General features: G+C 41.0%; 1 protein-coding gene across 4 annotated transcripts in view; it reads left to right on the top strand.

Moving 5' to 3' along the window:
* LOC126561962 (gamma-aminobutyric acid receptor subunit beta) overlaps positions 1-16,511 on the top strand; it is a 60,017-nt gene that overhangs the window by 37,407 nt on the left and 6,099 nt on the right. For 2 of the 4 annotated variants that reach the window (XM_050218358.1, XM_050218357.1), the window contains exon 6: positions 3,212-3,349. In XM_050218358.1, coding sequence (XP_050074315.1) covers positions 3,212-3,349 — 138 coding nt within the window. Of the gene's footprint in view, positions 1-3,211; positions 3,350-7,992; positions 8,131-16,511 lie in introns of all 4 variants that reach the window. The other 2 variants (XM_050218356.1, XM_050218355.1) reach the window with 1 other exon arrangement.

Here is a 16,511-nt window from a genome sequence, read left to right as displayed (position 1 = left end):
GGAAAGAAGAAGCCTTAAAAAACCACCTACTCTCTGGGCGCGTTTTTTTAGTTTTATTGCAGCAGTCGTGAAGAATTATTTCTTCAACTGTTCAACGGCCAAATGAATGTACCTACTGGTGTTTTGGGCATTCGAATTCGATCCTTCACGTATATTAAACGTACCAATGAGTTTGTGAAGCTCACCCTCGAATCAGAGAATTCTCAAGAACTTCTGCAAGGAATAATGAAGATAAACCATATTTATGATTCAAACATCAACGGAAAAAAATACTCTCTGACGAGCGTCCTTGTTAGCTCACAAATTGAAACTAGAAAACACTTCAATGAACTACTGAAATGCTTGTATACTCACCAATAAAGTATATATAAACAGCAATACCTAACAGGTACCAGCAGCGTGGTATATTTTCTGGAATTCAATCTCTTTTCCTGCTGCAACTACTGCAACCGCTGTTTGATTTTATCTGTTCCTTTATCCTCTTGTATTTCACAAACAAGCACCTGGATTATGTAGCCGTTTCCGTTTGTCCACCGTCTATTTTATACTTTGCTAGTACACAGCAAACGTTAGAGTTTTCGTGCATCGTACAACACTAATTCTTTTCCGTTTTATGTCACTCCAAATTTCTTCTCTATCTCTAACCGCATCATTTTTCTGCCCTGACAGTGTGCATGGGTTCTAGACAACTTGCTATAATACATCCATTTATGCCCGGTAGCTTTATCTATCGCTTTTCCTCTTGGTTCTGTTTTCCCATGTACCATAAAAAGACAAGAAAATCACACCCACCCGTTACCCTACAAATGGAGACAGAATAGAATTTTATTCTCTGTAAGAAAAAAGCAAATCCTTCCCGACCCTCCCCTAAAAAACCCCCGAAACAGAAATGTCATCAATTTGCTAATACGATCGGTTCACATTATTATTATTTAATGTTCACGGAGCGGTTCACAAAGCAAAAAGGAAACGGTCAAAACTACTTTCCGTGCCCAGCTGGGACCAATCCCAAAGCGTAACGTGATCCATTCCTCCGTCCATTTTCCGGCTTTGTTCCGTTCGTTTGTTTTTGTTTTTTTTTTCTTTTTTTGGCCACCTTTCCGTTCGAGCCTTACCCTAGTTTTGCATCGATTCACTTCAATTTATGCCCACGCCGGGCCGACATCATCAAGCAAAAACAGGGAACTTTGCTCGAGCGGATTCGACGGAAGCGAAAGAAAAGAAACTTTTTTTCTGCTACTCTCCGATGCGTTATTTGCGTCAAACTGGTCCTTTTCTTCCATTTCTATCTCTCGTTCTCTTTTTTTTTTTCTATGTCCCTCCACTTAAACATTTCTTATGCCTTTTGTATCGGTTTTGCTGTTTCGGTTGGCGAATATTTAATTTATCATTTAGCAACGTCACTATCCTTTCTTTTTGGGTCTAATTGTTTTTTTGTTTTGTTTTGTGTTGCGTTTTGTTTGCTCATTCTTTATCAAGAACTTTGGTAGTTTTTGTGTTGTTTCCTTTTTCTCTTCCTACCTTCGTTAAGTACTATTTCTTTTGCAATTCTTTTAAATGATTCCCAAACTTATGTAACTTTTTCATGAGTCTTAATGTGTTTTTTTTTTGTTGTTGTTGCTTTTCTAGTTTCGTTCATTTGAATCATTTATCAATGAACTTGAAGTGATTTAATTAACTACCACTTTGTTTTATCTTTTCTTTTTTTTTTAATTCTTTTTGTCCCCATCACAAACGTCCCTTTTTGCTCGTTAAGAATATAAATCGAGCAAAACTTTGAAACGAGTTACTGTTGAATTCATTCAACGAAGTTGTAACGCCCCAAAAATCGATTTTTGTGATGAAGGTTTTGACAAATTCTATAAACGTGGTTGTACAAATGTTGTTTGCAGTATTATTTTAAATCAACCCATCTTTTTCTTTAAAGATTTTAAGCCTGCAAATATTGGTTTTAACAAAACATGATTTAAGCTCAGCTAGCAGATGCAGCCTGTTGCTAAATTTTCGTGATATTCATAACCCCATTTCCTGCTCATTACGTTCCCAATCCAAACAAAAACTGCTTAACTTCCATCATCCGTTAGCGCAATTGTTGTACATTTTTTTCTTTCTTTTTTACACATTTCGTTATCTTTACGTATCCTTTATTAGTTACGAAATTTTAATGCATCTCGATCGTTGGTCTTTTTACTGAACTTGGAGTGTATGTGTAAGCCCGTTTCGGTCAAAACGTTTTACTTTTCTCTTTATTGCCCTTCATGGCTACTACTATTTAACACATTATCGAATTCATCTTCCTTGCCCATGGGAGGAAAATGTATTCCAACACATTCAAACTTCCCTTAACGTAGTGTTAGAATGCTCTTGCCTTTTGTCTTTCAATTAACAAATCGTATCAGTAGAATGCTTCTAGCGATGTAAATGATGCTAAATAATATCTAAAAACAAACAAAAACAAACGCTTTCAAAACTATTTACAATCCTCAATTCTCTCGTTGTGTCCTGATTGATTTGCCCACGCTCATAAGCCACCTTTTCCTTCTATCTCGACCAACCGAAGCCAATACACTTTCTGCTGCTAAATGCTACTGGACCAGACCTATTTTCCATTCACAAGTTAATGAGCAAGAATGTATTATTGCTGGCATAATCACCACTGCCAATCTTCGAAAGTGAACGAAATCAGTCAAAACACCGCCAAAAATATGAAAACACCACCCAACACACACCCTTGACGATTCGTGTCACAACTCCACCCCCAAAAAGAAGGATCATCATCATACGATAATCGATTAATAATCTTATGTTTTCTTTTACTTCTTTCCTTCGCCGTTCGCAACAAAAAAAAATGTGTACGCTAATTATGATGTTTATTTAACCTCAACTCGTAACAAAAAAAAAACAAAAACCACCTCACCTAAACATCATTTCGAACGATTCCTAATCAAAAACCCACACAAACACACCATGAAATGCCATCTTTGGCGGCTTACCTACCGGGGTGAATCGCGTGACACGGACGGATGGAATTATCAATCGAACGTATTTCGAATGCTCACACAAACCCATTGTTCTTCAACACCGAAATACGGTCGACGTTAAAAAAAAAACCTCCCCACAAACACACACTAACACGTCACACCACAACCACGTACCATCTGAACAAAACGAAAACCAAACATCCAACTTCGTTCACTTAAAAACCCTGGAGTCGGTTATACGATGCGAGATATCCGGTACTTCTGGAAAGACGGCCTAAGTAGTGTCGGAATGAGCAGCGAAGTAGAACTACCACAATTTAGAGTACTGGGTCACAGGCAGAGGGCGACCGAAATTAACCTAACCACAGGTACCCTATCATTTACAAAAAAAAAAAACAGCTACAAAAATCTAACGAAAAAAAAAGTCATTCGTTAAATCACACCTTACATCATCATCAGCATTAGTGCAATACCAAAAACCTTTTCTCTACCTTCCATCACTATCTACTTGTTGCATTACATTTCCACTGTTTCTGTGTTCTTTATCTATTCGTCTGTTTTTTTTTTTTCCTGTCCTGTTTCATTTTTACTTTGTAGCTATCGTACTATCCTTCCCATCACTATCTTCTCCTGTCTGTCACTTTGGTTTAGTTGTAACTGTCAAACACTGTGTCTTTTTCTATTTTATGGTTTCAGTTTTACGTTTTGTCTGTCCCTTCTTGATGCACCTTTCTGTAACGGAATCACTTTCTACGTTGCTGTCTGTCCGTCTGTCTATCTTCACTCCTTTTTCCACTTTCCACCATTTCTTGCCATTGTGGCCGTACTACACGATGGCACTCATACCAGCTCATCTCATCATTTCATCATAACCCAAGCCAACCAACCAAGCCAATCGAAACTACCAACAACAAATCATAACGATTCCTTTAATTTCGAACTTTACTAATTTACTTTCGTATTTTCCAAGCAAAACAAACAGTTTCCAACAGTTCCGTTCGTTACGTTTCGAGTATAGTTGCATATAATGTTGTTATTATGTGTTATGTTTTCCGATTTTTTTCTTCCTTTGTTTCTCCTTTCAAACACAAAACACACTTTACACGATCAAAACTCTAGCACCAACTTACACATTTACACCACACATACGAACATTTTTTTTTTGTACCATTACAAGACCCAAGTCCAACAGTGAACGAATCAATGTCCCCAAGTTTTGTGCTTATGTGTTTTTCTTACTAACGCGACCGATCGGCGTCGTGACTGCACACACCAGTGGGCATGTGCACTAGCGCGCGTGTGTGTGTATCTGTTGTATGTCGTTTTTAGTTTTCCGTTCTTTCTTTTTGCGTATTCGAATAACACACAATTTTTGTTCGTTCCCCCCCAAAACAGCCAATGAAACAATAAAACCACGCACTATTGTTTTGCTCTATTTAATTAATAACACCAGCGGCAAATGCAACAGCAGAAGACAAAAAACTACCAGCTCGGGTGGCTGTATGCTTTATGCGACAAGCATCCCACCCACCGAACGGTTCACCGATTGTCGTTTGGTCGTTCATAGTTTTACACTTGTTTCCTTCTTTTATTACAATTATTTTTAGCCGCAGCGTTAGTGTCAGAACTTTTTTTGTTTTTCGATTTTTGAAGCGATATTTGACGCTTTTTCTTTTTCTCAAGAACAAAGTTTTACACACAAAATTGCAATTTTCTTTCTTTTCCCAGTTCCACCACAAGTACAGCACTACAGTTTTTTTTATTCCATAAATTTTCTTTTGTAAAAAAAAACATTAAATGCTGCAACAAAATGGTGCACAGTTTTGTCACACAAAAAAGCAACTTAAGAAGCTCCACTTTTACTCAACGTTTTACGGTTTATGCTGCAAAAACATTTACACCAAAAGGGTTACAAAGTGAATCGAAGCTCACGTACCTACCTGAGTGTGTGTGTGTGTGTGTGTGTGCCTGTGGCATAAATATAAGATATGCTGTACATTACATACGTTTTGATCGTTCATGTTTTATTATGCTCTCCCATCACCGGTAGTATACGTTTCACTCCCAAACCCCAACACGCACACTCACGAACACAGTCACCACACCCAAGCAAGGAGTAAGTGCAGATGAAACTGAAAATGCAATTCAATGTTTTTTTGTTTTACTTTTTTTCTTCTTTCTGGCGATCCAACCATCAACTTTGATGGGAGTTCGCGTATGGAACTCCTTCCTTTCTCATTAGTATATCGAGCAAAACTCTGCTGCAACACACTTTGTTTTACTACTCTACGAGCGAATATGGTGAAGAAAGCTGTAGGAAGCATTATTTCCATTACAATCATTTATTTACCCGTTTTAAAACTTCGTTCTATCATCGGGAAAAACACGTTTCCGTGTTTTTATTCTCTCCACTCCACTAAGGGACGTTTTCTTGTTACAGTAAAACGTCAAACAAGTGTCGAAAACGTTTCACGATATACGGAGGGATGGGTGGCACATAAGCGAAAAAACCGTTCATCCGTAGCTGCATATCGCTTTACGCCAGGACCTCATGCCACATTTTTGTTGCGTAAAGCGCGTTTCGCTTCGATCTGGACAGTGTCGAAACGCCTACCAGGGCAATGTAGCCAATGTAGCAGGAACGCAAAACTTACAATTAGCCACGCCAAACATCATCATCGTATAGATTGTGTTTCATTTATGCCCGTTTGCTGAATTCTTTCATAATCCCTTTTTTCTCCTATTTTCCTACCTTTTTTATTTGTTTTCTTACTGACACCTTCTAAAAAAGTGGTCTTGTTTTGTAAAACAGTAAACCAAGGCTCAATCAATCGACGGGAATACTAACCGGAACCATATAAACCGGGTGCGTCTTTATCTGCCCTTTATTTCTTCTCATGTGTCTTATATCGTGTGTGTGTTGTGAATTAAATAGTTCATTAAATTATAGTTTCTACTCCCATCTATTCAGCTATTGGTAGAATATTTCCGCTCCACCTTTCATCACCTAATTTATTTCTATTTCATCCCTTTCAAAATCGTAAAACCCCTTCCTGAATGTGGAATTACACTGTAGGAATGTACTTAACCATCTTGCGATATAACAAATATCGTTCACACATCGTACCAGCCGATGGCATACATCAAGCTACTTCGAAAAGTGTTATACACCACACCGACTGTCCACTGTGTAGCGCTTCGTGTAACAATTAATTCATTTTTATCCTTGCTAATATCATCTACCAACAAAAAAAAAAAAAGAAAAGGAAAACAACTCGGCAACCATCTTGCTTCCTGGTGCCACATACAGCGCGGCACAAGGTGTAAAGCAAGCCGACGGAGATGGAAAGCGCAGGCCACACCATTCTCTGTGCCGCCGTTTTCTCGTTCGTGTGCTTCTGCGTTTGTTTGTGTGCTTCAGGTTCCTTTCTTTTTCTAGCCTACATCAACTACAACTTTCAACTACAAGTGACACTTGACACATTTGCTTCCGTACTGTGAAAAGAAGACGCGTACCACACACACACATACACTCACATTCTCTTGGCACTGCAAAACGGTTCGCTACTACTCTCGGCGCTCTAAACGCTACTCTAAGTATCGTTCAGCGCTGCACATTACAGGGTTTTTAATACAAGCGACCTAGCGAAAAAACAACAAACATCAGAATATACATCTGAATAAACTATACTATTGTGTACGCCGGTGCCGGTGTCACCTAAATCTTCGCACCTAAATGGGACACTCATTTTCTCTCGTCCCAATTAGTCGTCCTTTTTGCCCTGTCAGCAGAAGCTTCATTTGTGCGCCTGTATGGGGAATGGGGTGGAACACAATGCCAATTCCACAGGACACAGGTGTAGAGTGTCCAACCTACTCAACCTTGACCATATATAATGATAATGAACTAGTTCTTTATTTCCGGTCCTGTTTTTGTTTTTTTTTCCATTTAGGCGAGACCTTTTTGACCTTTCTCTAATAAAACTTTCACAATGCTCATCTAGTAAAAGTAGCATTTCAAACACTAATTGTGTCATGAGTTGTGCGCATGTTAATGTATGAGTGAGAAGGTTTACTTGCTGCTAAACGCACTAGTGTGATCAGCCGCTGGCCGCCATTAGGGTTGGTTGTGCGTACCAATGTATAAAGATGGCCGTCAGTCATCATAGGTCACCATTTTAGCTAAACCTTACTTCTTTATCTTACCTACCAAAAACCGAACCAGTGCCTTGAATGTAACACAACACTAGATATAAAAAATACACACTCACACACACACACACACACAAACGATCACTACTCTGTCTAGGATGTCAAAACAAAATGAAAAGAAAACACCAATTACTACAAACTAGAACTTACAACAATGAAATTCCCAAACTCTCATATGTAATAATGGTGTTTAAAATCATAACGTACAAATGATCGTTGCTAATTCACAAATCTTTCTCTCTTTCTTCCCTTTTTATCTTTCCTTACAACAATGTCCCACGCCATTTTTGTTTACCAATCGATACGACAAACAAAACGGCCCAACTGTTTGATAATAATTGTATTTATCTGTGTGTATGTGTGCGTGTGTTTGTGCGCGTCCGTGCTTCAATATCTCTTGTTTGAATTAATTTAATAAAACAATTGCACACAAACACATAATCCGCCCTACCCCCCTTTTGCACGTGCCTGCCAAACCTGACTCGACTCGGCGGACCGGTTTTTTTTTGCCCCTGTTTTGTCGTACTTAAACCTAACTAATGAACTGTGGTCACTCGTCGTGTCGATAACTAATAAAAAACGAATTAACCCTCGCGCGCAATAATTCAACAACACGCCGGTAACCTCCTAACCATTCGATCGTTGACTGAATGCGTAATATGTGTGCGTGCTTTGCGACACGAATACCCTGGGAACCGGTAACGACACTTGCGTTTTCCCGCCAACAAAAAAAAAATACGAAACCACCCCCTTCCGTGCACCCCGCGAAACCAAAACTTCCTCCTGTACCCGGGGCCAGTCGGCTACACGATGCGAGATATCCGATACAAATGGAATGAAGGCCCCAACTCTGTCGGAGTCTCGAGCGAAGTATCTTTGCCTCAGTTTAAGGTTTTGGGACACCGTCAACGTGCTATGGAAATCAGTCTCACAACAGGTACCTGTAGACGGTCACCGGATCTCTTGTTAAATAATAACCGTTTTCTTTTACTAAACCTTCATTACCTTCATTATCAAACTGCCCGTTTGTTACCATCATTATCAACCATTTTACCTACCTCTTATTTTTTTTTAACTGTTGCTTTTTGAATTATATACAAGAAAAAAAGAACCTTCTTCACCCTTCACCGACAAACCAAACCGCTCATATCTTCTACTTCGGTTTGTCCTATTTAAAACGTTTTTCGATCAGCAACAAATCTCAAACTCATAACAACGAAAACAAAACTCTCGCTGCTCGCTCTCGCCTCTGTTCTGCAACAAACATGATTCTATTGCTCAAGCGATCCTGCCCGCTACAGTGTGGCGTGTGGACATGCTGTTTACTTCATACATTTTTTTCTGTTAAATGAATTTCTATTTTCCTAAGGCTCGTCAAACTGATACATATTTAACAAATTAATTTATCGCTGTATTTGTCCCTCGTAAGTTTGTCTCTATGTGTGTCGTTGTGTGTCTTGCTGAATGAAATTTCCCCATTTTTTCTTAAACGAAATCGCTCACTCGCCAACAGCAGAAAAAGTACTCAGTAACATTCAATAAGTCCGGTTTAAGTTTTGCAACCCCAATATCTGATTGGTTTCCGATATTCAGACCAGTCATTCCGTTTTATCAGTGTGTGTTCGCTCTTCCTCTCTTTTCTTTATCTTTTGGATAATTTATATTATGGATAATTGTCTGATAATTGTTTCGTTTGCAACCATTTTCATAAGCTGCCAGAGTGGCTCTTCCACCTGGAGGAATCATATATGGTTTTCAGTTCACATCATTCAAAAGCTAGAGTATATTCTTCATCAAGCGTGCTGACTGACTATGCTTTATACGATCGTTCACAACCATTGCTCGTTCCTTGCTTTATTAGATATCAAAACAAACAACACAAAACTACACACTACGATAAAACGTTGAAGTTTCCAATGCAGGTGAACACAACTGCTGATCCTTAACCCTAATTTCCTTTACCTTCTTGTCGAACAAAAAGAAATCTCAAATCCTGATCCCAAATCATCTCCATTCCGATCTACCCGTTAAACGTTCTAAGCGAATTTGGATTTGAATCCATCATGTTCCGCTCACCAGACTGCGGATCTCGTCGGATCACACAAACACTGTCCATCGATTAGCAAAGATGGTTTATTCTTCTCTCGCCCCGTTACTCGACTATACCTAGTAAGATTAATTTTCCGTTTAGGGACGTATCAGGACAGATATACATACATACATGCACAGGCCAACCGTATCGAGTTTGAGGGATGGGGATTTTATATTTCCGTGAACACATTCTATTTATACGGTGAAACCGTTCAAACATCGTCGGACACAGGACCTCACTTGTGCCTCGCCTTTCAGCATACAATCGCAATCTGGGAAGTCTCCTTATGCCCACGTGTGATGAAGCTAAGGGAGGCAAACCCCCCCCCACCCCCACCCCAAACACCCATACACACACACGGTGTGGTCGGTGCAGAGATTGGCTTATATGAGTAACATGACAAGGGCCTTTGGGGCGGAAGCAGCAAGCTTCGATCGGATTGACAGGTTCATTAAAAAAAAGTCCACGGTCCACGGTCAGCTCCAATCGAGCAGCTCGAACCCGCCCCGACCGTGAGCCACCGGGGGGTCGAAGATGGGGTTGTAAAATGGAATACAAGTAAAGGAACGAGCAGCACACCCGAACGGCGGATGTTTAACTTTGATGAAAAGTTATCGTAAGCCAACGGTGTTTGGATGGAAAATGGAAAAACCATCATCATCATCAGAACTGGCTCTCGCTCGCTATATTCGAGACCGGGGTTGAACGTCATCATGCGTCACACGATGCGGAAAAAGCTTTACTTTGACGGGCCTTTTTGGCGGCGCACCACACACGATCGATAGTTGCGGTGCTGCGAGCATTGGCTTAACGAGCTCTGCAAAGTCGAGTTTCCTGGAAGCGTGAAAGGGTATAAAAACATCGGAGATGTTTTTGACGCGCTGATGTAACATTATACACTTAAACTAATCCCGATAGAATGCTATCAGAAGAGAAGGAGAAGAGAGAAAAAAATCGCTACCAATACGCCTAGAAACGATCGGTAGGATTAAAAATCAATCCATCTAAGGAGGTGAACCGCAATGTCCGTCCAATTCCGTTTGTAACAGATGCCTGTATTACGTGCACCGTTATCAATGGAACGATTTCTCTATAAAATCCCCTACACCGGACATACCGCATCGTAAAGCAATGGGCTCCAACGATTAACGCCATGCTGTTGCCTGTTGCCATTAACATCCACCAAACACACGCCGACAGCGCGGCCACTAACCGCGAAACTATCGCGCCCGATTGGCCATTAAATGCCTATCGAACACCCCTTAACGCGGATGGGTACGATTTCGAACTGGAGCCGGTGTGCCGATAAAAGCACAACTTACTTTTTGCTTTAGCTACCGGGCTAGACTTAATCTAGGATTAACGTGTTTGATGACTCCTAAATCGAAGCGATCAACTGACAAAGCGGTTACGCCCTGGAAACAAAAACATCCGCATCATGCGCACCGCAGCAACATCAGCAACTATCGCATAAAACTGAACTACCCTGCACGATTTGTGTTTGTTTCGTTTTCGGTAGAAGATTAAGAATTTCGCATTTCCTTTTTTTGTTTTGCCGAAAAACAGTAGATTACATTAAATCTAAATGTTTCTCACGAAATACATCACAAAGATGATCGTATTAATTCAAGCGCAAAAAAGCTGCATAAAAATCGTAAACGATGTGTAATCAAACTGCGACCCAGAACTGTGCCCTTTATCTGGACAAAAATTTTCTGGCTCTCTCTCTCTCCCCCATACCAACAAAAATGCCCTTTTCCGGCCTCTTCTTTGTTGCTGGACAATAGCCCTAGTGATGTGTCCGAGTGATATTTATTTCTATGTCACGACTTTCATCTTAAAACGCACCGCTTTCCATCCCGAATGAATCCATTTTACACCCAGCGGGAGTGCAAATAATTGGAAATCTCATTACCACCACATCGTCGGTATCGCTTGCTTGATGTGAAAGGGAATCAATGAACATAGGAGAAAAAAATACCCCACGAAACTCCAGGAATTAGTTGCTCCAAAAGCTTCCGAAGCGATTATATTTTTTAGCCATATTCTTCATCCAATTTATCGCCATTGCTCCCGCTTGGTGCCTTAGAAGAGTGCAAAATATGGAACGACACTTCAAGCCACGGACACGAACCAGCAGCGGAGCCAGAAGGATAACCTTCATTACGCATAATGATGGGGAGAACCATCGGTTCGAGCGAAGCGCCCTTCTGATCTATTTTCCTGCGTACACGCATCGCATCCGATGGGGTGAAAAGCGGGAGCAATCGGGCAGGAAGGGTGCGGGAAGGAACCGCAGGTGGCACGACAAAATTACGCCCACCTTGAACTGTCATCTAGGTGACACTTTTTTCGCGAACCGACAACCACCATCGGAAGGATCGTTACCACCAGATGACGCACCGGCTTCAACGCTGTTTGACAGCTTTCGGGCTGCTCGGTGAGCAGCAATGTACCGGGAAAATGTGAGGCCGTTTTTTTTTTTGTAATACCCTTCACTCCTACCTTATCATAATTACACTTCTGGCCTCTGTGTTTGGGGCTGTATGTGTGATGGTCGATCAAAAACAACAAGGACTCACGCACCTACTAACGAACCAATCCGAATGACCGGAGAGGCGATTTTACTGTGCTTTTTGCTCTGACGTCTCTTTGATTGGGGTCCCACTTGGGGTGCAAAATTATTTTAATATAAAGCTTCCCCCCCCCCCCCTACGAGGCCACCCTTTAACCTTCTTTAACCCTAAACTCGACGGGAGCACTGGGTTATCACCGCTGTTTCGGTTTCGGTTGACCAGTCGACCATAGTCGGTGGATTAATTTGGGGTCCTGGCTGCTGCTGCCTTTCATGCAGTCACGCAAACATTACGTGAAAATTACTGCTCCCTGGAAAGCTCCCCCTTTATCATGTTTGGGAAATCATTACAAGCTTCAGCTATTCAGCTAACATAATCGTCTAAAAAATAGAAAGCCGTCTTCTATCGCGGTTATTATAGTTTACGAAAATAAATAATAATAAAAGCACACACTTACACGCACCCAAAAACACAAACCGGATATTTATCTGGCATATTTGCGTCACTTCCGTTTCCGGGTGGAAATGGTGGTGGCCCCTTCCACGCAACAACACACAAAGGCAAATGCGTGACAGCCAATTATTAATCTCTCGCCGTACACGCGCCCGCGTGTCTCCGTTGCTACTCGATGTACATCGGCATGGGACAGCGAAAAATATTAATTATCTGCGTGGTTCGTAGGGCAAAAAGGGCTGCTGTGTCCACCGTCGTTTCGCAACTCTCGATCGAAGCGTTTAGGTTTCCGGTTTGACCGTGTGTTCTGTGAGTCGAGTCGTGCCCGGTTACCCGGCGCAATCGTGCGAGGTTTCTTTCCGCTTTCTCACTTGTGCACCCCTACTACAATTCACACGGTCTGCTCTAGGCAGCTAGCGTGCGCTACTTAGCTGAAAGATCACATCGCGCCTATGTATAGCACCCGTACGACCAGGTAAGTGCCCTGTTTTGATTATTCTTTTGTGTTTCTCTTTTATTGTTTATTTTTTTCGATTTTTCGCCAACAATCGTTCAATCCCCAACCGATTGTGCGATATCATCTGCCGTATCGACACACCACCGAAACCTTAAGCTGGATCGGCAAAGCGTATAGCTTCCCAAGGGTTTGAAGCACAAGTCACCAGATGTGTGTGTGTGTGTGTGTGTGGGTGCGATTTTCGCGCGAACCATCAATCATGGCTTCATTCTGCACACGCGTGTCGGTCATCGAGGTTGGGCAAGATTGTAAATTGTTTTTACCGCGTAATAATTGCACAACCGTATGTCAACGCCAATACGTCCGCCCTTCTTTCTTTTTTGTTGGAAGCGTGTGGCAATGATGTACCGCAAAGGTTAACGATAAGTATTCCATGCATTTTAATAATGTATCATCTTGCGGTTATATAATTACACCAAAATGGGACAACAGGAATGAAATCTTCGTCAGTCCTCGCCAATCTCTGCACACCCTAGAGCACCGTGTGTTTATGTGTGTGGAGAGAGTTCCCAACTGTTTTCTTACCCTTATTATTTCAACTACCGTAGCAGTTCCCTAGCTCTAGCCAAACACGCCCCCAGCGTACTTGCTGGACGGATAGCCGCGAACAATGATCTCAATGCCAGGGTGCGTATCGATGAGAATAACCCAATGGAAAGGAACGAAAAAAAAAAAACCTTAATCACTCACACACACGACCAGAAACTATTTTTCCTGCCACCTCCCACAAAGAAAAAACCCATTACCCTTCTCGTGTTGTGCTACGCCAAGCAATACAGTGTCTGCACAGGAAAGGAAAGGAGCAAAATTGTTTTATATCAGGATTTTTCCCCATTCAAACCCTAAAACCCCTAAAAGCATGCAACCCGCGTGTCACCTTTTTGGAAAATGGTCCCGAATTCTTTCACGATTGTAATCGTTGTAATAAGGGACAAAAACCAGTTCTCTATCAGCATCAGTTGGCCTCTCTGGTACTGGTTCGGATGGATTCAGGCCAAAGGACCAAAGGACAGTCAAGATGAAGCTAAATTAAAAATCCCCATCTCCCGAAGGGAGCATCAGCAGCAGTAGCAGCAATATCTAGAATTGCAACAAACTATCGGTTCGGATGATTTTTCGAAACGTTCGAATGGGCAGTGTGATAAGATAATGTGCCTTGCTTCCATCTGTACACCCAGTTTGTGCCCCGGGGTTTGACGTAAGCTTGCTTGCTCAAAGCACGGGGCGGAGGGCAAGGGATTTAATCTTCTTCTGCTCAATGTTTGCCACGAAAATTCAAACCAGTAAACGAAAAACAACACAGAACTGAATTCTCCTGCACCCCCACAAACTACTCTGTATGCTGTGTATGTGTGCTAGATATATGTATTTTCATATGTCTGTATGTATGTATGTGTGTCTGTATGTCACCTACCCTGCTAGTTCCTTTATCAAATTCAATTTGATTGGCAATAGATAGGAACGATCGTGTCTGTCTTTTTTTTTTTTTGCTTCGAGATATAAACCTTCAATTCCCCGGTAGAGTACGAAGAAGACTTTGGATTAAAAACCAACCAACAAACGAGAAAAGAAAACTACCCCCTTGCTGGACACTGTATTCTACACCACCACCGCCACCCTTTGTTTTCCTTCCCCCAACGATTATCCCATTTTCCTCCCAAGTAAAAGCTAACCCCAATAGTGCTCCGGTTCAGTTTTAGCAAAACTCATTTCCAAAGCATCTACAGGACAATGTTTCGGATTTGATTATTTGTAGTACACAGTACAAATACACCAAAAGGATGTTGCAGAAAATTACCAAACGTCACGTTTCCACATTATTACATCCTCTCTGGCGCATATATTGAGCAGAGAGTTAGTAAACAGGCAGACAACTACTTCCATTACCCATCATTTCGTTTCGTTACTCGTTCGTTCGTTTCATTTTTACCTCACAACTTAGTGTAACTAGCGCAACCGCTCGACATCATCCAACTACATTACTGCTTGTTTGTTAAAAAATATAAATAAAAGTATGCTCACCGTTTTTCTGTTACTTTTGTGCCCCATTTTTCTAACACACATCGTTCATCGTGTCGCTAGCTACTAAAGCTTGCTGTAATGTTTAATGTGTTTTCAAACAACCCACAACCCAACGTGTGACCATCCGCCAATCGCAAAACAACATCGAAGGATAATCATTAGCATCTTTTAATTGCGAGTGGTTTACACTTAGCCCCACGCTTTGTTAGGGGTTTTTTTTGTGGGGAGACGTGTTATCCGTTTTGCTATTAACATATCATCGCTTCCCCTAACACACACTACCAACCCGTTGCATGGAGAATCGGGAGAGTCGAGGGTTTTTTTATAATGACCTCCTTTTTTAAACCATTTTTCCCCCCAAAAAAACCACACACACAACCTCTCCCTAGCGGTTTGGTAGAAAAGAAAAAACCATCTTCATCTAGAGCTGATCCTTTTTGTGTGTGTGTGTGTGTGTTTTTCCCCCTCCCAGCATACGAGCAAAAGCTCATAAAATGACTAACAACGCTAAGAGGATCATTAAACGCGGTATATTTTATCGTCCTTCGAAAACCTTCCACCCACGTTTCACGTTCACCTGCCTTTTTCACTTCAACGTTTTAAAGTCCAAAAGAAAAAAGAAAACCACACGTTCCAAACAGCTTCTGGCCGGTAGTGGCCGCCTTATCTGTAGAAGAGCGATAAACCCCTGCAAAACCGCAAACATATTAACGAATTACATCACCTAGTGTCTTAGTGGCGTAGTGCCTTCATTTCATTTGGCGCGTAGAAGCGTAGCTGCGGTTTCAGTTTGTACGATTTACGAACCCATGTGTGTCATGTGTTTTTTTTTTATTATACTTTCTTGTTTTGTCTTCTCGCCTCTTACTCTTATCTTGTTCCCTTTTATTCTAAGCTGCATCCCCCTTTGCATGGGTTTTTCGATACAGCAGATTTCTTACTCATATACTCATGTATTATCAAAGCCATCGTACATTAGAAACTGTTTTTCCCAAAAACTTTAAAAAATTGGGCTGCTTTCAAAGCCTAACTTCGTAACAAACAGCACAACAACATGTTTCTTACACTCAATCGCTGCTTGCGCTCTAAAAGTTCTCTGAAATGAAACTCATTCCCAACAAAAAACGGTTTTGTAAATTTGAAATTTTGTGATTTTGTTTTCATTTCTAGTTATCTTTGATATAAACTATCTCCTTGCTGACAGTCTTATCTTTCAATTAAAAATATTTATTATCATTTCGTCCACAAATTTTTTTTCCAATTCTTGAAAGAAATTGGTCCTTTAAAAAAGCAGCAAATCCAAATATCAAGACACCCAAGACACAAGAAATTGAAGAACTAACAACAGCTACCAACCATTGCATGTCGCATCTAGGATTTAAGCTAGCAAATCGTTCGCTCCGCATAGTTTCAACACGATCACTACACCACACGTTTGGCTAACAGTTTTTTTCTTTACTCCGTTGTCTGTTTCACTTGGCTGAGGATAGAAGTTTTCGATCCATTTTTGTCGTCTTTTGTATACCTTCCGAGAGCGTTTTGTGTGAAGTTTTTTCCCCTTAAATTACAAAGATTTTTGTTTCATTTTTCTATGACTTAAAAAAACTATTAACGTTTTTCTTTTAAGCTCACACCATAAGCTCCGAGTACAATGCCCT

This window comes from Anopheles maculipalpis, chromosome 3RL (genome assembly GCF_943734695.1).
Source record: "Anopheles maculipalpis chromosome 3RL, idAnoMacuDA_375_x, whole genome shotgun sequence".
NCBI classification, from domain to species: domain Eukaryota; kingdom Metazoa; phylum Arthropoda; class Insecta; order Diptera; family Culicidae; genus Anopheles; species Anopheles maculipalpis.
Note: the sequence above shows the minus strand (reverse complement) of the source record. Positions and strands in the feature narration are given on the sequence as shown.